Here is a 20,830-nt window from a genome sequence, read left to right as displayed (position 1 = left end):
GTTATACTTCGCGCACTTCATCTCTTTGTTACCGACATAATCAAGTGTTATTTATAATTTAACGAGATGTATAAAACCTATATTACCACTATTACGCATCATATATCTTTTTCTAAAGAGTTCTGTGATGGTTTAAAATTAAAGTGCAAGTATTGTATTTCTGATAAAAATTTTCTTTTCCATTGATCTTTATGACTGTGACGTTTTATAATTTTTAATTAAAAATACAATTAAAAGATAAATGATAGCAAAAAGAAATATTTTAAATCTTTGTATTCGAAAAAATTTTTCAATTTCTCTCTAAAATTTTTTGAATGACTTAAAAAGATGTTTCATCATAGTGTTTCATTATAGTGTCTTTTTTGACAATTTGTATATTCTTAAATAGATAATTAATTAAATATTGTTTGAAAATCGATTTCCTAAAATAATTTATAATGAATTTACGTGCACCTGATGAAATGCGTTTCGTCCCCAGTAGTACTTTAGTGAATTCTGATCAAGCTAAATTTTCCAGTTTTATGATAATCTAACAGTTTAATAAAATTCTGATTATAAATACGTATATAAAATAAAATTATTGAAATATCTAAACAAAAATTTAAAGTATATATGAGATTTCTTAAATTCATCATCTTTAGTTTCGATTTTTTTTCCGATCGATTTTTTAAAATTTCAATAATTAAATAAAAAAGATTGTTAAATTTTTTCCTGATTTTGCTACAAAATTACTTTGTACTTTTTAAGCTTATAATATCATAACGTGAGATATTAGAGCATCGCATTACAAAATTCGATAACAGCATTACAATATCATCAACTCGCTATATAATAATGTAAAACGCATGCTGGGAGAATATCATATTACAAAACACTATTCTAAAATATAGAATATATTTCACCGATGGTATATTAAATTCTACCATCAGCTTTTCAACTTGAACAATTAAAAAATTAAAATAATTTTGCACATGTATTAATATTATTAATAATATTATTTTTGTTAACCTTCAAAAAGGGATTAAGCAGTGAAATACTAGAGATTACTCTCTAATTTCTTACAAATTTCAAAATATTTTATAGAAGTTAGTCGACAATATATTATTTCTTCGTGATAATTTTGCGTCGATTGCGCAATCATCTTTCGTCGGATGAACGTTGCAACGGTCGGTCCAAGGCTGTCTTGATATCATTAAATTATACTCCGGGATGTCAGTGTGTTTACATCGAAGCAACACGTGAAACAGTCTCTTGGCCACCGTCGCCGTTTCCGTCGCGTTCGCTCTACAATTCGCCACCCCTTTGCGCGAGTCGAGCCACCCCCTAGGATCCAGCGGAATGTACATAAGCGATGAGAAGGTGTACGCGTCGATTGGTCGAGCGAACCTGGGTCGATGGCGAGAGGGGGCGCCGGGTCGTTCGCGAGGCTCGTAGTGCCGCTCTGACCACCGTCGCGGCTGGATTATCGTAGCCGTCGTCGTCGTCCTTGCTTTACCTTGGTAAGAATCGCCGGCGCGATCGCTCACACAGAGAGATCCATTGATATATCACATACACACCCCCTCCCGATTTTGGCCCATGATCGGTGAAGATCGCGACGCAATCCCAGAGCGAACAGAACCCCTAGCGAAGCAACGATCGAGGAAAACGAAAGATCGATGTGTAAGGGTGACTATTGTACCTAGGTGCAGCGAGGTCGTTACACCGAGCAACCCTGATATCGTCGAGTGGTGCGTGTAGTCCGTGCGCCCACCGTGAGATCAACGAGGAGCAGCAACCGGGATAGTGATAGTACATCACTGGCGAGTGGATCGGCAGTCGGACCGTGAATGCGGTCGCGTTAACAAACCCCTCCGAGGTTAACATCGCTCGGCAACCGACAATTTCTCTGGTAAGTGGGATTTCGTTGCTTACTCGCTCGTCGCGTCAACTGTTTACTTACGTCTCACCTTTGATCATGTAACAACCGTAGCTTTTTGAATGTACCGCGGTTTCACGGAACATATATATATATATATATATTTCTTTCTATATAGAATAAAAAGGATTTTAATGGCTGCAGGAGAGAGGCTCTTGAAATTTTATATCGCGTCAATACGTTCCTGCGCTCTAATTGGTTGTGGAATCAGTCCGGGATAACGACGACGGGATGATATCGGTGACAGATATTTACGATATTACCCGTATCATATCTTAGGGCAGAAACCCTTGAGATACATAATCATAACTCATGTACATAGTTCGTATTACGAGAAACTTTGAAACTTTCTCAAGTAAAGATAGATTATATCGTTATATCCTAGAGTTACTTACAATCAGTTAACCATTTCGAACAATTCGTGCATTATTTTTTGAACGTAGTATTATTATTGTAGCAATTTATATCAAAATATAAAAAGCAATCTATATAAAACTTTATGTAGAAATTTCTTTTGTCGAAATTGTTTCTTATTCTCAAGAAACATTTTCGTTCAAGTACAGACTCGTGAAAATAAATTTGCTGGCTATGTATTTATTTGCTCTGCGATATATTGGAAAAATTATACCATAGGCTTCCACCTCCGCAGAATCTTCTTTATTATTTATATAATAATTATTAAAGTTTCCATACAGGTGAAATTATTTATACTCGTTTTATTCCCAAGTGTTTTGCTATTAAACTGATTACTTCAAGTTTTATAAAGCGAAAAATTAAACGCGACAGATAGACACTAAAGTGTCAAAGAGTAGACTTGTGTATAAGTTGATTTAAATAATAAATTACATTGGTGGAACCGTGGTTTACCTAAGTTACTAGTGTAAATTAACGTAGTAATTACATAAACACGTTTGAGAAACTAACATGTGCTTAAGTTGATAATCACGGAATGTATGCTACAAGAGGAACTACATATCAGAATTAATATTTATTAAGTAATAATAAAAGGAATATTAGAAAATCTTAACGAGATGATAATATAATAGGAAATAAACATAATGTATATAAAATGCGCCAAATAATTATTACAAATATATTGGTAAAATAAAAATTGGTAAAGCAAAATTAATAAAATTACATTGAAAAGATTCATCTTAGACAAAAAAAAAAAAAAAAAAAAAAAAAAAAAAAACACGTGTCTCTAAAAAACCGTCTTAAATATGTCTCATCGTCTTTTGGACATCTTTAGATGTCTTTTGACCTTTTCATGTTGTCTGGGATGTTTTTTAAGAAACGGTGCACTTAGAGTACTTATTCCAATCAAAGAGTATTAATTTTTTACTTTATTTTACATTCTCAAGAGAGAAAATTCTTTGTCGGAGAACCTCATTAACTGAACAATTTTATTAATTTCGAGGGAAAGATTTCTCTCGTATTTCTCTAAAATACGACGCTTCTCTGGAGAAACGTTAAATCCTCGCATTTTACCAGTAATACTAGTCGAATACCAGGATTATCGACGAATCGATGAAATCTTGACAGCCGGTCTAATTGACAATTACAAGCCTCGGCAGGTTTATATAGCTGTGCATTCGCAGCGAATAATTGCCCTCGATAATTTCGGCCTTCTGCCGTTGCACCCTAAATGAATCGCTTCGCTTACTATAGTTAGCAGAATAGAACAGGTCGAGAGGAAGAGCAATGGCTCTTCCAAGTTCTCTCATCTTCCAGAGATACTTTTGATCGATACGAACAAAGCATAGTTTTCATCAAAGTCAAATCTAAGTTTAAACAGAAGTACATGTACCAACTATTAAAGTTCTAATCTTAAGCTTAAAGTTAATAATTTTATCAAATAATTTTAAATTGTTATAATAAATATAGAATCAATATTTCAATAGAAATAAATTCTATTTGCGGATTTGTTTTGTTTTACTTTAATAGCACATTTGTTTTACTTTAATAGTACATGTGTTTTAAGATGGTTATTTTCTCGCTCGATTTGATTAATCGCATATAATGTCATATTGTACGATCAAATGAACGCTTTGCCGTTATTTACACTATCCGAAACGCTCGAACGCTTCCATCATTTTATTGTCACGTAATAATTAAATTCCGTTCTGTGAATAATTCCGTTATTTCAGTTAAAAATTTACTCATGAAATACTGCATTATTTATTACATGAAACGATTGAATCACAGTGGTGAAATATGCTACTCACATTGAAATGCAGGTAATGGTGACCAAAATATTTTTGTAATAAAATCTTTTTGCAACGACATTTTCATCGATTGCGTTCGTAACATGATGCATTAAAAATTTGCTTTGAAATGAGCTTCCGAAATGCTTTAAATTACTTCGACTAACTTAATACTTATGCACTGCAAATGTATTTAAAAAGATTTCGCTTAATATCCGATACAAATCTCGACTAACAAGATTCAATCTAATCGTCACTATTAAACGTTTGGATGAACCGCTCCATGCCTGCGATAAAATTAGAACCTCGAGAATAGAGAGAAAGAGAGAGAGAGAGATTTTTAGATATAGTATCTCTGAGATATTTATTATTAATACAAAATGATATTAATAATGAAAAAATAATGATAATAATAATAAATTAATGCTAATAAGAAATTAATGAAAAAAGTAATAATAATAATAATAATAATAATAAATGTTGATATTAATAATAGGAAAATGTAACGCGATAATGATGATAAAATTTGAGTTACGACATTAATGAATGTTTAACAAGTGTTAAATAATTCAAGTAAGAATAACTTGCGTAATTTGCATTATATAATTACGTAAAATTGACGATACACACAATTTTTGTTTGCGCGTCGAATACAAATATCGGATGGAAAATACGACGATTTATTTATACAGATTTTATATGTACATAACGCTGTGATATATTATACAAAGTAAAAATTCTGATATAAAACGGTATATTATACCGTTATCCGTAATCTTTGACCATAAATTTTCATCTACTATCTATATCTCTCCTTCCGCTTAATCGTAATTCCTCGAAATCCCGGATTGTTATGTCTAAAATGGATGGAAGTTGGAAAAGTATGGTTACCCGGGGGGTTAAATCGTAACACTCTGTTATATCGTAAATCCTTTGAGAAGGCGGTTAAAAAAAAAGAGAAATAAATAGAAAAAAGAAAAAGGGATAAAATTCACGCATGTCGGTCGAGATGACCGATTCTCCGGAAATATTTGCGATGATCAGTCGGCATTCGAGATATTTAATTAAGTTTGGAGGAAAAGTCCACAGTCCCGCAATTGCATGTCCTTGTACTTTGACGCTGGCTCGCTTATCTTCGTAGCAAAATAGATTTTCACAAGGAAAAATTCGATCTGTGAAATGAAAGACGTCGTTCTATAAAGGACTTTTCTTCGAGCTTCATTTTGCGATAAGATAGAAGCGACTCGTTATCAGCGCGAAGAGTGTAAGTGAGATTTTTCAATTTAATTTTGAAGAAAATCGCTAGGGGCGAAAAAGATTTTCCTACTGAATCTTCCGATTCGGGAATTTATTGCTCGCGCATATTCGCGACAAATTGTCTGCCCTCGTCCTGCGTTGCTACGCATCATCATCTCCGCCAGTTGTCGGTGCACAGGTGCACTTACGTAACGTGGTATATACAGTAACGTGTAATTACATGGTACTAAATGTCCGTCAAACACAGAGGGAGGTTGCTCATTGAATAAAAGAATGGAAGTTAACGAGGCAAAAGGAACATCGGTAAGAGAGTTGGAAGGCCGAATGAATTGTCTTTAATAGCTATTCTGTCGTTGCTCTGTAGGAAACGCCTCGTGCATTTCACGCTGGACTATACCGAGAAAATGAGAGAAATTTAACAATACGAATTCCCATCATTTCCTCTCGTGGGGATGTAATTATTTAACTAGCTCTTAGTTACCTACAACGAACATTTTTTTAATTTCTTGTTGCGTCAACATGCTAACTAATTGCTAATTAACATTAAAATAGACATAAGTATCCGAATATGTAATATCAATCTCTAATAATTCATAGAAAGCTGCTCAAAAAAGTAATTCTCTCACGATGATTGCATCAATGGAATTAAAAGTAGTAATATTTATATACCAAAAAATAATACCAATAAAATTAAAACGGAAAACAATAAATATTATAATCTTTAATTAATGGTTAATGTAATTTCTATGAGCACTTTATAATTGAGATTTCTATCAATACATTTCTATCATTCGAATCCAGGTAACACAGGACTCTATCGAAATTTTCGAGAATAAATGTGTTTTACAGATTTAATAATTTTTTTATAATGTCAAATATTATTGACAAAATTTATTTATTATCTGAATTCAAAAGATAAATATTATTCTCGGAATTGCAATCTAACATTTAAAAGAGTTAATGCATAATAAAACAAAAATATTTATTTTGATGCACTATTGTTCTATCTAAATTTTCATTTTCCATTATTTCCTCTTTTTGCGCGGACAACAAATAACATTTCGTATTCATCAGCAGTACTATAAAATCCAACAGGAGTACATTGAACAACCATTAATATCGATGATCTCGTGGTTGTGAGATGATGACCGCGGCATTTGTTATAACAAGGGATCGATCACGTGGCTCGTGTGTGCGCCTGATGCAGTTATATTGCAAGGCGAGATTATTCCACACGCCATTAAATCATCCGACCGGCAATTTTCACATACGACCGCGAAACATCAACGGGCACCGTTTGTACAAACCGTTTATATCAACCGGCGCAGTTGCGTTGTGCACGAGACGCGGAATAAAGGCTACCTGCGTGACGTCAAATACGTTGCACCCGTATGACGTCACGTAGGGCGTGAAGGGCGGCCAGTCGGTTTTGCGCGCCCGTCGTCAGCAAGAGATATCGCGTCGCGGTATCGCGGCGCATGTGAGAAAATCCCTTTGTTCGCGCTAGAGGCGTATAAGCTGGCTCGAGATTACTTCAACGCGATGGTTAAGTTCGTGCGAAGGTAAGAGGAGAATTTTTAAATTTAGGATCCGCGCCGCGGTATCCTTGCCACACACGTGGCGGTCGCGCGCACAGCTCGGGGCGCATGGCGCATGTGATAATATTAGATGCAGTTTTATATGTTTTTATTTGCTAACGGATTTATAATATCTTTCGGAGAAAGAAAAAACATGTCGGAAAATGCATTTTCTCCAGCCTTTTCATATACCTATATTAAAAAAAATTAAAATTTCAATTATAATTGGAAATTTAGCTGATATAAAGAGATAGATGATTTCAAATCGCTAATATATGAAATGCCCTTTTTATTGCCTCGTTTATAAATAAACAAGCTTCAATTCGCCTGCTGTTGACGTTAATTGACACATTATGCGGTCTTTTCTAAAAATAAAATCCGGTAGTAGATCGTATCTAACGATAAATGATGTACAGCGTTGCGTCTGAGAAAATAATCGTGCGAAGGTTTATTTATTATGTCAGTAGGTTCTCGTCACTGTCATTGATTGTCCTCTCTCTTTCTCAGATATCAAGCTCGTCGGTTTCACGGCCTTTTCGCCGGTGCGACGTTAATATACCAACGACGATGCAATGTTAACCCTATTCGGAACAATCTCACCCCATCTTACCACAACTCGGTAGCTGGATACTCGGTACCTTTGAAACTCAAAAGCCAAGCCGTCACGTTCGTAGTGACCCCCATCGATCGATAGGGTTTAGTATACTAAAGGTGCATTCACGAGCTCTTTGGTTTATCGGATGTCGCGCCGCGTTTCTCGTCCAACGAATCTCATTTGTGAATCGCCAATACTGAAATTTCCGACACGATAAACGTTCGATAGATATTGAACACGAAGGGAGGAAAAGCAGCAGAGGGAGAAAATTAGAGGAAGGGGGGAAGAGAGAAAAGAAGGACGACGTGATTTGTTCGAATGCGATGGGAATGCTGACCTTTCTCCTTCTCTTTTCACTCGTTATTGAATCCTCTTTGCGGGATTGCGTTGTAACTGGCTCTCGCTCCATAAACTCTTACCCTCATGTGAATTGACTTAAATTTAACCCGCTATTCGCAGCGCGGTTCGTTACCTGGCAGTTTCAAAGTCAATCTATTCGGGACGATCTGATTGATTGCGTTGCCTACGTTTGCACGATTTCTATCCACACGGACTGGAAAAGTTTCGTTTTCTTTCCGATGCTATCGCACATGTTTCAAGCGACGGCGTATGCGGCATTGATCGAATGTTCAAAAATATTGCACATGTATAAATATGCTAAAATAAATACCGAATGATAAATATTCTGCACGTGGCGAATTCTTTCTACGTTTAATAGAGATGTCGTATAATAAATAGAGTTCAAGCAAAGTATCAAGTTTCTAAATTTGAAATGGAAAAATCTTGGTGAAATATTATGTAATATTTTTACTGCAAAATAATTATTCGAGCAAAATAATAATTCTTCTTCCTCAGAAGCATAAAAACATGTTACAAAGTTAAAAGTCCCTTAAATGAAGTTTATAGGTTTTGTTTTGTTTCTCTCTTACAAGCCAGAGAAACTTTTAAAATCTACGCCAAGAATAAGCCTGCTAATGTTTTCGCGAAGCATCTTGAAGACTGAAGTAATAAAATATTCTTTTTATTACCTCCGGCAACAAATACTCGGAAAATTCCGTGAGATTAATGTTCGCATTCATGAGATTAATGTCCGTTATTCAATGAGAGAAGTTATTCTTTTGTATGCCAACATTTCTAAGTATATTTCTGCCGTCATGTGCAATATTAACGCTGCGTGGACAATACATAGTCCGTATAAACACAGTTCAGACTTTATTCCGATATATTGTTCGGCGAATATCGTTTCATTTGCTGACTTCAGCTGGCGGCAAGTTCTGAGACATGTGAGAGGTAGGTGAGAGAGTTCAAAGTCGCCCGGAGGACACGACGAGCTGAGACTTCCTCTCACGAGTAGTCGGCAACTTTGAAACGCTGACGCCGATCGTCCCGTTCGAGCCGCCGTCGAATCTACGTGGCTCTGAAATCGAATTAAGTGTGGCATTCCGATCAAAGCGATCCTTTCTCAAACTCTTCCTTCAGGCATTATATATTTCTCTTTCCCGATAGAGTCCCGGTGTTCTATCGGAGAAAATTGCTGGCGCTTGTGCACCGACCGACGAATCATCTTTCTCGAACGCATAGGAAAAAAAAAAAAAAAAAAAAAAAAAAGAAAGAGATGAGAAAGAGAGGGCGAATCGAATCACCTCAATTTTATATTGCCTCGGAAATTGCACGTAAAATGGTTCCGCAAAAGCGAATATTCAATATTTGCGAGCCGATAATTTTTGCATCGGGTCACGAAATTCTGTTCCATTTAATTATCGTGTATCGGGGGTTTTGTCGGGGAAACTTTCATATCGCCATCAGCATATTGCTTCAAATTTTCAAGTCCCCCTTCCACTCGCAAAGTTGCAACAACAAAAAAGAACACTTGATATCGGTCAGGGACACCTGGTATACAATGCCGCTAATATATTTGTCGACTGTCGTAAACAGAGAAGGATCGTAGAAACTCCTATTCTCCCGTTGAGGACACCTCCGTTTAATCCGATCTTATCTTAATCCGTTGGATCCCACTAATATCTTTCTGCGAGAGTGCATTTTGATACCAAGTAGAGTGCCCTTCTACAATTTCCATCATAAATGACTCTCATCATACGAGTAGAGAGAAGTTAAAGGTCGAGACTAGTATTTCGAGAGGAGAATTTTACGTACGTGATCAGAAATAATATGTGTTTTGAATGCGTAGTATGATCCCAAGGAAACGCTAGGGTCTAAAGGGCGCGTTGAAGAAATTATAATTAAATCTGATAAATTAAGAATAATGACAGGATCATTGCAACTGCATAGATAATTTTTTTCCTGGGATCGAAATCACAGAAATATTATATCGGAGAACATTGATTTTGCTCGAGTATTTAAAGGGGATGCTCCGCGATAAGAGATGTACAGAGTTCTGTATCAGTCAAAGTGTCACAGATTTAAATCTTGAATGCCTAACATCGAATTAATCTCGGAAATCGATTTACGTACGATTGTTTAAGTGTGTATTTTAAATTCGATTAAAATGTCGTCTCCTGGAACAGGTTGAACAGCTTATTGTTCAGCGGTGATATGTGTTTCGTGCACGCTCGCGATGCACGAATCAATATACATGGTGAACCGAAAGATATTACGTTAGTGATTGGATTTATCAATGTGGAACTATTGGCTCGGACCCACATGTTGCTTTCACATACAGAAATAGATTTTGAATGCGCCAGGACAGAGGTCAATTATCAATTACCGGCACGGTATGTTACGTTTTGTTCGATTAATTGCTATTCCATCATCACTTATTTCTATATTGTATTGTATATCATTAAAATCAATTTTGATTTAATGAATTATACAGTAAAATCGCAAATACATAATGGGTGAATTTGTGTAAAACATATTTTGCATAATCTGCGTCGAACTTAAAAAGATTATGTTTTTGTTTTTGGTCAAATTTGTTTTTTTACGAATATAGTCATAAGATTGGAAATTTACATAATTATTGCGATTGAGAAATTAATCTAGCTAGATGGTGTTTCTTTTATTATAAAATAGCAGATTAGATGATTATAGCAGATATCGCTAATTAGCTTGTGGAGCAGGTTTGTAGAACGATTTCTTATTTAAATATCACATAAACACACTTGTATTATACATATTTAATGGTATAAGTAAATGCGCGGTTGAAAACTATCTCACAAATATCGATATGATTATTCTTCAATACCTAATCGATTTTTTTACTTACAATTAGAAAATACATACGCGCATAAATATTATAGATATTTGAGATATAAATATATACATATATTTATATCCACACATATGTGTATATAAATATATGTAGATATTTTTTTTACAAAACGTTTGATTCAGTCAACATTGTACGTATGTGTTTGTTGCAATGAAACAATTGACATTGTTGAAAAGTATACATTTTATATAAGTGCTCATTACGATTATTAATAACGCCAACAATTTTTAAAATTTTTATTTTAATTTCTCGCCCATCGTGAAATTAATGCCCGTCGTTGATAAGAATCGTTACTTTTATTATTAAATTATACGGTACCTAACACAACGAGATGAGAATGATCGCGACAATTTTCATTGATAGTGGCGTTATCAATTTTCGACGAGATTTTGCGCGTTACAATCGATCGGTTACCGTGCGGCGATTAAGCCGATGCGATGTCCCGTCGTGATCCTCGTCATAAATATTAATTTGGATTACGATGCGGTAACATTCACCAACGTAGTCGATAGCGTGGGACAGCAAACGACGATGTGCAAGATCCGTGGGACGTGCGTTGGCCGGGAGATACAGGTCCATTTTTTTTTTTTCAAAGCGGAACACGACGTCTAATTCTTGCAGATGCAGATGCCGTCGCGACAGCGGCCACCCCGGCGACGCTGCACCAGACACTTGGCCGCGCACGCACTGTGGTTGAAAGTGAACCACTTGGACTGCCAGGAGAAAAGGTCGCAGGTTACACGCCGCTGTCGGATAGGTGATAGATTCGATGTCTCCTCGTCGTACCCCGGATCGTCGATGGCAGCTGAAACAATTCGAGCGATTTTTCCATTATCTTTCCTCGTGTAACGATAAAAAGAAAATTCCGTGTTTCACAGAGTACATTGAATTTTTACACGAACGTAGAATATATATTCGATGCCATATATGTTGCGACACGGAATCGTATTTACGAGACGGACGAAAGAGAATTTTGTAGCAGGGATGCACATTCTCTCGTGAAAACCGAATTAGTTTTTCCTTTTGCGTTCCCTTTTTCGTTTAAAGTAAAGGAAGAGAAATTTGAAAGGACTGAGAAATTTGAGAGGACTTATTTTATTTTATGAATTAACTTTCGAGGTTTTTAATAAGATTTTTATTTTTATTTGAGGCTTTGATTACGTAAGATTGATTTTAATATTTGAATAATATTGTAGAGAATAAAATAAATACTAGTTCTAATTCAACATTTGGAAACGATAACTCGTAATCTAATGATTCATCAGAAGAATAGGTCGCGTCGCACTCGATATGAAAGGATATCGACATATGTATTATCAATGTGTACTAAAAGGGTACATCAGAGAAAGGAGAGACGAGAGAGGGAGAGAGAGATAGAGAGACTGACAATGAGTGTGTATGTAATACAATTATATACAGAGTATTATACGGAATATTATATGGAGTGAGATAAAAGGTAGCGCATTCTGGATATGTAATATTAATCAAAGTTGAAAAGTTTCTCTGTATTATATTGCAAAGCCGTATTATTCTAGTCGAAAAATAAGGCTATAATATTTAACAAATATCAATATTTACATATTATAACTTTTTCATAATTAGCATTTAATATTTTTTAATAAATTAACAAAATATCTGAATCTCTCTCTCTCTCTCTCTCTCTCTCTCTCTCTCTCTCTCTCTCTCTCTCTTCCAGACTTCCAGTCTTCGCAAAAAAATATTCGACAAAAATATCTTGAATTAAAATTATATAATTAATGAAATTGTCCAATTATCAATTATCAGAATTTTCGTTTGAACTATACGAGAAAAATTTTCCGTCGTTTTTTTTTTCGATAAAATGTTCTTACTCAGTTCGTAGGTAGGTCCGTCATAAACAACCGGTAGTGTATTTGCCGAAACGTAAGCCAGTACAGCAAAGATGGCGAAAATAGCGAGCAGTTTCATGATTGCAGAACAAGTTTTCGTGTGCACTCGAATGCGTCTCAAACAACGATATTCTCTCAAGGATGTGGAACGCGAACCCTTTATATATCTCATTGCTGCCACCGAGAACATCCTCTGTCGTCTAACGCAGCAATTTTCCTCTTAGTGTTCCGCCACCGGAATTCTTGTGGCTTCGCGCTTCGCTATTTCCAGCCAGCCGACTGACCTACGTATTCGAATATTAATTTCCGGTATTATCACCGTTACCGGGACGACTGCGAGAGAAAGGGAGAGGCGATAAAGCTCTATCGACTGCGGCTTTTCTGTTCGAAAATATCGACGTGACTGTAGCTTGCGAGAAATAAGTGAATTAAAAAGAATTGACAGGTATTCATTGAAAACATTTTTATATTCGAAAGTAAAAGATATTGCGCGAAACATCTTATATTTTGACTTATTTTTTGTATCTTTCGTCCCGATATTGAAGGAAATATCAAATATTAAATTTATATATATATATATATATATTCTTTTATATATAAAAAAAACTTTATATTTCAGAATACATATTTTTAAAAATTATGAATAAGAGATTTTCTTTTTCAATATTTTCGACTATTATACGTAGCACAGGTTTAATCTTTTGCGATAAAAAGTAGTAATCTACCGTTATTAAATAATTCGGATATTGTATGTATGTGTTGCGACCATAAAGGATTAAAATTTATCAGAACGAAATTGAAAAGTTAATCGGAATAATAATGCTTTTTACATTGTGATTGTTTTTGATATTTAATATGTTTCATTACTTTATTTTTTTGCGCGCTAATAACGCGATCTATTTGCACATTGCAAAAATCTCTGTAAAGTATTAGTAACTCGTTTGTGAAAGATATCACGGTTGGTTAAATTGTGAATAAACAGTCAATGGCGAAAAATAATTGCAACACGCGTGCTGCATCATATAATCGCGAGTGATCGCAAATTTCATTAGATCATAACAGCTGACCCAGATATTGAACGAAAATATGACTTCTGCAAACGCTAATATTTGCGTAGCGACGCAATGTGACGTGTAGTATATGTCATTCTCGACAACGGGCGCGATATTTTTTCTTTTTTTTTTCTTCGATCAAACTCGAGGTCGTTGGAACTCTGTGGGCTATTATATCCTACGCAAATATATTTATGGAAATTTAACGCTGAAATTACACCCCTCCCCCTGCCGTGAACGCACTATAGTACTTACGAGGGGTTGTTTCTTCATATCAAATCGAAATGCTTGCACGTGTCCTGAATTACACGATCCATATAAGACGATATATTACGTGCAATGCTTTATCCATATTTTTCACACCAGAGACATACATCTACCAGATGCCTTTCCGTCGCCATGAAAAATAAAAAGTCCTTCTGGGAATCTCTCGAATCTCGATATCGTACACCCTAGAAATCTCTGTGTGCTGGATCTGTTTGGAATTTTAAATGTGTGCAGCGAAAATCTGCTGAGTCTCCATTAATTTCACTTGACATATAGATATAATAAATACCAATAAATATATAAGATATCTAATCGAAAAAAGAAAATATTTATAATAAAAGAAAGAAAAATTTCCATGTCATTTTATTTTTAACTTTTAAGGAGGGTTATTTTAGTGTCAGAGGACTAAAAGATTTAATTTTCTAAAATATCTACATAAAAAAATCAGAAAAATGTTTTAAAGTTTTAAGAAATTTTTTTTTTTAATATAAACATAAAAAAGAATTCTATAGAACATTTAATTGTTGTGCGAAGAGGTGATCTAATTATAAGCGACGAGAGATAAAAGGAAAGAAAATTCGGGAGACAAATAATATTTACAGAATATCAGCATGAGAAGACAGTCGTTTTGTCCGACTACGAGCAGCGGAAGTGGCGGAGCCGAACCGCTGATCGTCGTCGAGGAAAGCACGCTCGGCGAGGAGGAAGCGGAGCGCTGTCGCACGGAATCACCGCCGCGATGCGTCGATCCGGATTCTCCATCCTTGAATCCCTATCTGCTCTCGCCGTGGAGGGACGCCAGGAAGCATTCGTTACCGACTCCGCAATGTACATCCGGGATAACCGCATCCCAGGTATATATGTATGCGCGTGCACAGGAAGTCTTTTGCGGTTAAAGCGATATCGATAAGTAAACATGGTAGTACTTATGATGCTCTAACACGTACGCGAGAATAAACTTATCTGCAGCTCAGAATAATCACGGTAAAGTAATCATTGTTATCTTCTTGGTTTTCAAATAACATTGGAAAATATATACAAAAGCTATCAGGAGTCGTATAATATTATGTTGTTTGTTGGATTTTATAATTATAATTTTGTATATATTTTAATTTAAAACTGATAATATTAATTAATATTAATAAATGATTGTTATTTTAATACGTATATAGTCGGGTTTAAAAAAAAGCTGCGGCTCAAAAGGTTCAAGGTTTAAAAATAATCACGTTTAAGAATGCATCATAAACCCGATATGTTATGGTTGAAATATTTTTAGCGAATTTTTTGTTGAGATTGAGGTTTCTGTTCGATCAACTCATTCCTCTTTCGTAGTGATAAGGTATAAACGCGCGTTGAATGTCGCAGTTAAAGTTACACTGTCCATAAATTATACGCATGAATAGGTGCGACGATTGAGCGAACGCGGTGGAGAAGGGTCCGGTCCTTCAGCGAGGGAGGCTGCCTTCCTGGCGACGCTCTCGCAGACTCCGGCACCGCAATCGGGCGGTCGACGACACTCTGTCGTCACAATCTCCAAGGTACCTACTACCCTCTTTGGTCGCAATCGTCGAGAATCTATCGCCGCATTTCCCATGGGAGGTGCCACCAGGATATTGCAGGGCCGGCGGGACTCGTCCACCGGGATATCTGGTCCGCCAAGTAATAGTGGAAGTACTCACAATCTGCAGCTCGACATTATGGACGACATCGCTGAGATCAAGGCCAAAAAAGTAATACTTACAAATGTATAAACGTTATGAGTAAATTATATAGATAAAGTAAAAAAACTATTAAAATAAAAGACATTCTTCTCATATAAAAGTTAAAATAAGAGACGCGAATATATATATATATATATATATATATATCAAACGATACATAAATCCCGCTGATTTAGCGGGAATGAGGGACAAGACCAAGCTTCGTGTTAATCACTATTAGATTTTTTGGACGATCGGTTGAAGATTTATTACATTGTTCACTCTTATTTTTTCCCTCTAAAATTGAACATATATTGAATCACATGCCCTATTACAGATCCAATTTCAACTTTAAAACCTTCTTTATAGATATAAGAGAGTTTAGATTTAAAAGTTCAAGAGTCCTTGTATTTTACAATTAGTGAAAATAATATTAAAAAGTTCAAGAATAAAAAACTGCAAGATAAAATACAATAAAATAACATGTATAACTAAATTTTTGAATTAAAGACTTTTCGACAAAAATAATTTAAAAATATGTAGCGTTATTAAAATTATAGTTAAATTATTTATGTGTTTAAATTTTCTGTACTTGAAAAGCAAGCCACTGAAAACATATATTTGATTGTATATACACGTCTTGTTCGCTCTCTAATGTTTTACTTAAACGGGAAACGTTTTAATGCTCGTACGTTTGTGTTAGGTTCGTTTAAAAATGTACAAGACATCATCTCGCGAGCGCGTGTGCGAGATTCAGCCTCTGGAGGGCAACGATAGCTCTACCACGCAGAAATATATACAGCATCAGAAACGCCGATTCTCCGATTTCTCGGCATCAGTCGCGGCGTCGACGTCGGCGTTACGTAGACGCGCGTCTGAGATGACAAGGCCGATTTGTGAACTCGATGTACCAACAGTGGGCATCACATGCTCCAACACGGACCTAATATCCATCCTGAGCTCCCTGACGTCGTCCGCGTCAGAGATAAACACGTGCGGTACGTCGGACGCGAAGGACGAACAAAAATCGAGCTGGTCTACGAAAACGGCAGAGCAGAGGCGTAGTCGGCTTAAGAACTCACGATCCAACAGCTTCGACGTGTCCATCCTACGCGGTACCAAGAGCAAAACACCCAGCAGCAGCAAGGGCGCCGTTGGCTCGCTCGTCGCGCCGAGCAACTGGTTCACCAAGCGTCATCAGCCTATGTCGAAAAAGAATCGAGATCTGAATGAAGAGAGCGCGACGACGTTCAAGCTCGATAAGTCGAAGATAGTTAAAAGCGTCAAGGATACGTTGGCGAAGAATATAGACATCAGGCACAAGGTTCTCTGGGATGATAGTAGCGGTACCAAAGTGGACGCTCAGGTAAACGAAACGTAATCACGTTCCATTTATTTAAAATGGAAGGGGGGAAGGGGGCTAGCGTTAAAAATATATTAATCATATAGTCAACATTGTATTTTTCTTTATCGAGGCATTTATAAACATTTAGAGAGAAGTTATAGTTAAAGTTATTAGTTTGAAATAAAATTCTATTTTCGTCTAGCATTTATGTATATATTTGCATCTCGCAAGGAAAAAATATATCATGTTAAAGACACCAAAGTTCTCTCGCGCGACGCGATGGCGTAACTTTTTGTTATCTTATCGACAGGTTCTCGGCAGTGCCATCGAGAAGATTCTTACCTCGACCCACAGGGGAAACGATGCGGAAATGTCGGGCAGCTCATCTGGAAAACCATCTGTGTCACCGAACAAGTCGCGCGCCGGCAAGGTCACCAGTTGGTTCTCGAGCGGGAACAAGGAGCAGGAGCAAGCGGACTGCGATTCGATTTGTTCCACTCTTAAGGACCTCTTTGTCAAGTAGTGCACCATCGGATCGTTTCTTCGCAATTACGCCATTTGTTTCATTTCGTTGCCTCAGGATATGCCCGATTGACAGCACGAGATATTCGTTGCACTGCCATTATTTATCTTCTTTCCTTTTTCGCCGAATGAGTTTTATTATCTGAACTAACTCCTCGTGTAAATACGAAGAAATTTGTTGGAATGGGTCCTCTCCTGTTTGCCTCCTTGAGTTGAGAAGGGTTCGGGAAAAAGAAAAATCGAGTGTGAAGAGAAATGGGGAGAGAGAGATAGAGAGAAATCGCGAAAGAAAACATATTTCGTCGAGGATGTGAGAATTGTTTCCATCCGTTTTTTTTTTCTTTTTCTTTCTTACGCATTTTCTCACAAGAAAAGTTAACACCCTCGCACGTGTATTCTTTATAAAGCAGCTTTAAAAACTCTTTCTTATCAAAACTCTTTAAAACTTAAAATCAGTGAACTTTTAAAAGATAGTATCAAGATCCGTAAGGAGTATTTTCGATCTTTTGACGTGAGGTTTCTGTACGTCTATAATTTTATTTGAAAGTTAATATTCAGTAATAGGTACCGTATAATAATTTTAATTTTTGCGGAGATATATTGTACCGTTAAATACAATAATCAAAGCCTAAAGGCCTTTGCTATTAATTTTTGTGATGTAATACGTACGGATTATTTTATCCTGTGTTTGTATATTCTAGTTACATTTTTATCCATTTCTCAAATGATTACATTTATAATCGCCGCGAGACAGGAAATAATAGATAACGTTACGCTAAATCTGTCTTGTCTATCCTAAATACACACGCGCACAACACTCTATAATTTCTATTGATAGAGTGCGAATCAAAGAGAGATTGTTTATAGAACTATTTTCATATAAAACAATTATTTTTAACCATGTATCGTTTTAAGTTACCGTGATCAAATAACATTACATTGACGTCCTAAGAGTAAGATTATGACGTATCGAAAATATATTCTGTGCTATATAAGTGCATTTCATATGTATATTAATATAATATGAATAATCATAAACGTTAATCTATCCTTTGCGGGTCAAAGGGAGAGAAAGAGAAAAAAAAGAGCCACGTTTTAATTATAATATACAATATATACAATGTATGTAATATATTCTTAAAGTGAGGCAAACATATAGAGAGAGAGAGAGAGAGTGGCGGCTGGTCCGATAAGTTATGCAGACTTACGGCATAATGGCCGTAAGTTGGCACTTTATCTGTCATATATTTCTCTCTGTTTTACTAATCGAATTATCTGTTTTTTTATTTTTTTTTTTTTTTATTATCTGCAATATTATCACGATTTTCAATCGTAGAACGAAACGCCGCTAACGTAGAAAGATATATGTACACGATACTTATATGTGTATAAAAATTGCCACGTGCGTTTAATAATGACATGCAACAATAATATACGTGGAGTTGTACGTCAAATGCAAAAAGAAAAAAAAATTCATGTTGCAGCCTCGAAAATTTTATGTTTCAAGAATATAGGATATATATAATTGCGAATACGCAAATGAATTAATATGGCAAAGCCATAAATGAAGTGTAGGATTAATAAATATCGCGATATGTCTCGCAAATTAATTTTTTTTACAACTTTTCAATTGTATAACTTATATTCTTGATAATTTCGTGAATTTTCTCATTCTCAGAAAACTTAGAGCAGATAAAATATATGTTCAAATTTTTTCCACGTAATTATGTTTTAGTGTTTAATTATATTAAGATTCTTTAATTTTTATTCTTTGAATGACATCTGTGACAATAGCTAAATAAGTAAATAGTATACTAAATACAATTTTCCATAGCTTAAGTTTAGTATTTTTTACATGTATTGATTTTTTTTAAACATATTAATTGATCTTGCCTCACCCCGCGGTGTGATTAGAATGTAATTAGACTGACAATAGATGTGGTCTGTATCTTTTATGCTGCTTTATTAAGGGAAATTTCTCTCACCGTTAAAAGAGCTTCTTCAATTTGTATTAAATGAATAGCTTCAAAACCTAATAATAAATGTGAATTTTATGTGTTGTAATTTGAAATAACTGATGCAATCGAATTAACATTGGAAATTTACAGTTGTACATTTAAACAAAACGGTGTGTAACTTATATAGACGTGTTACTTACACACCTATCTACACGTCTCTTTGATAAATCAATATTTAAAAAAAATTCAAAAATATAATAATCGTCGTTGAGAGTTTTGAAATATATACGAAATTGATTGCATAATGTGATTATCTTAATCTATATGAGAACGTTATAATTTGCTTTTCAGATATATATAATGTATGAGTAGAATGAAAATATTTAAAAGTTCTTCGATTGAGATAATCAACAAGATATATATATATAAAGCCATGAAAAAAAATTTCTCATTTTTTTTACACTACATACAATTTATCTGATAAAGAAAAGAGAACGTAAATAAGTGAAACAAAGACGGTAGTACAAAGAAAGCAAATGAATGAACGAGTTACAATGTGTCATTTATTTTAGTGGATTAAATAATGACGTAAATGAAAGATGTTGGGAACAAATTTGTTTTCTTTTTGTGAATACATTAAACTCTATAGTCTCTAATTTCTTAAATAAATTATTGATGGCATTCAGTTTCAATTAGGATACATATATTCAAAAAGTAAGGATTATATATTTGTGAGTATACGTTTTATCTGTATCAGGAAAAAGTTATTTATGACTCAATCCAATAAGGGAAAAAACATTGCAACTCTTTATTCATTGCGATTAAATTTTCATCAATTTTAAATAGAATATGAATACGAAAGAGGAAGTACAATAATAAAAAAAATTATATATCAGTTGATAAATTATTCTTGTTATAATTCTTATCGGCGCTCTATTTAAAAGATTGACAAAAAAAAAAAAAAAAAAAAAACAAATAAAATCTATCTACGTATTTTTTCGACAAGTACATCCATATGTTAATCAGATTATCGAAAAAGTGTCCTAATGTAATACAAAATTGTAAATAGTATTGGTACTACATGTTCTATCAATGTTCGCGCAGATTGGTAAAACATAAATATATAAAAAATGAAATATACGTTGATCATAAATGTTGTAAAAGGTGTACGTTATTTGCAAATTGATTTTTTAACCTGAATAATTTATAAATAAGTATTGTAGTGTAATATATAAGAATAACAGTAGGATATAGAAAATTAAATGATAAAAATGGCGCATTTCATATTTTCTTCAGGAATATAGTTATTGAGAGTTAAAGAGATTTTATGCAGATTTA

The 20,830-nt window shown here is 34.9% G+C and overlaps 2 protein-coding genes and 1 long non-coding RNA gene across 4 annotated transcripts; 1 reads left to right on the top strand and 2 right to left on the bottom strand.

Annotated features, from left to right (window-relative positions):
* Window positions 1–1,432: 1,432 nt before the first annotated feature.
* Window positions 1,433–20,799, top strand: LOC140671155 (uncharacterized). 2 transcript variants are annotated; one of them, XM_072902299.1, is made up of 6 exons: window positions 1,433–1,499; window positions 1,686–1,891; window positions 14,570–14,821; window positions 15,371–15,697; window positions 16,371–17,033; window positions 17,323–20,799. In XM_072902299.1, exons 3-6 carry the CDS (start codon window positions 14,579–14,581, stop codon window positions 17,533–17,535), a joined length of 1,446 nt encoding a protein of 481 aa, XP_072758400.1. In that variant the 5' UTR covers window positions 1,433–1,499; window positions 1,686–1,891; window positions 14,570–14,578; the 3' UTR covers window positions 17,536–20,799. The 2 variants fall into 2 exon arrangements, with proteins under 2 accessions (XP_072758400.1, XP_072758401.1); XM_072902300.1 differs by lacking the exons at window positions 1,433–1,499; window positions 1,686–1,891 and adding an exon at window positions 6,336–6,941.
* On the bottom strand, window positions 10,543–12,791 carry Def2 (defensin 2). The gene is made up of 2 exons (XM_072902304.1): window positions 12,631–12,791; window positions 10,543–11,585 (listed from the first exon to the last, which is right to left on the bottom strand). Exons 1-2 carry the CDS (start codon window positions 12,725–12,727, stop codon window positions 11,389–11,391), a joined length of 294 nt encoding a protein of 97 aa, XP_072758405.1. The 5' UTR covers window positions 12,728–12,791; the 3' UTR covers window positions 10,543–11,388.
* Window positions 13,805–14,649, bottom strand: LOC140671159 (uncharacterized). The gene is made up of 3 exons (XR_012047682.1): window positions 14,568–14,649; window positions 13,956–14,175; window positions 13,805–13,878 (listed from the first exon to the last, which is right to left on the bottom strand). It is a non-coding gene; the product is annotated as an uncharacterized lncRNA (long non-coding RNA).
* Window positions 20,800–20,830: the final 31 nt, after the last annotated feature.

This window comes from Anoplolepis gracilipes, chromosome 11 (assembly GCF_047496725.1).
Source record: "Anoplolepis gracilipes chromosome 11, ASM4749672v1, whole genome shotgun sequence".
Lineage (NCBI taxonomy): Eukaryota > Metazoa > Arthropoda > Insecta > Hymenoptera > Formicidae > Anoplolepis > Anoplolepis gracilipes.
The sequence above is the reverse complement of the archived record's forward strand: the minus strand, read 5'-3'. Positions and strand labels throughout refer to the sequence as shown.

Bases quoted from the DNA above. Each gene is read 5' to 3' on its own strand.
- Def2 (XM_072902304.1), bottom strand. From the start codon at position 12,727: ATGAAACTGCTCGCTATTTTCGCCATCTTTGCTGTACTGGCTTACGTT. The intron at 11,586-12,630 runs GTAAGAACATTT...GAATTGTTTCAG, and splicing joins CGGACCTACCTACGAACTGA to CTGCCATCGACGATCCGGGG.
- LOC140671155 (XM_072902299.1), top strand. From the start codon at position 14,579: ATGAGAAGACAGTCGTTTTGTCCGACTACGAGCAGCGGAAGTGGCGGA. The intron at 14,822-15,370 runs GTATATATGTAT...ACGCATGAATAG, and splicing joins CCGGGATAACCGCATCCCAG to GTGCGACGATTGAGCGAACG. The intron at 17,034-17,322 runs GTAAACGAAACG...TCTTATCGACAG, and splicing joins GTACCAAAGTGGACGCTCAG to GTTCTCGGCAGTGCCATCGA.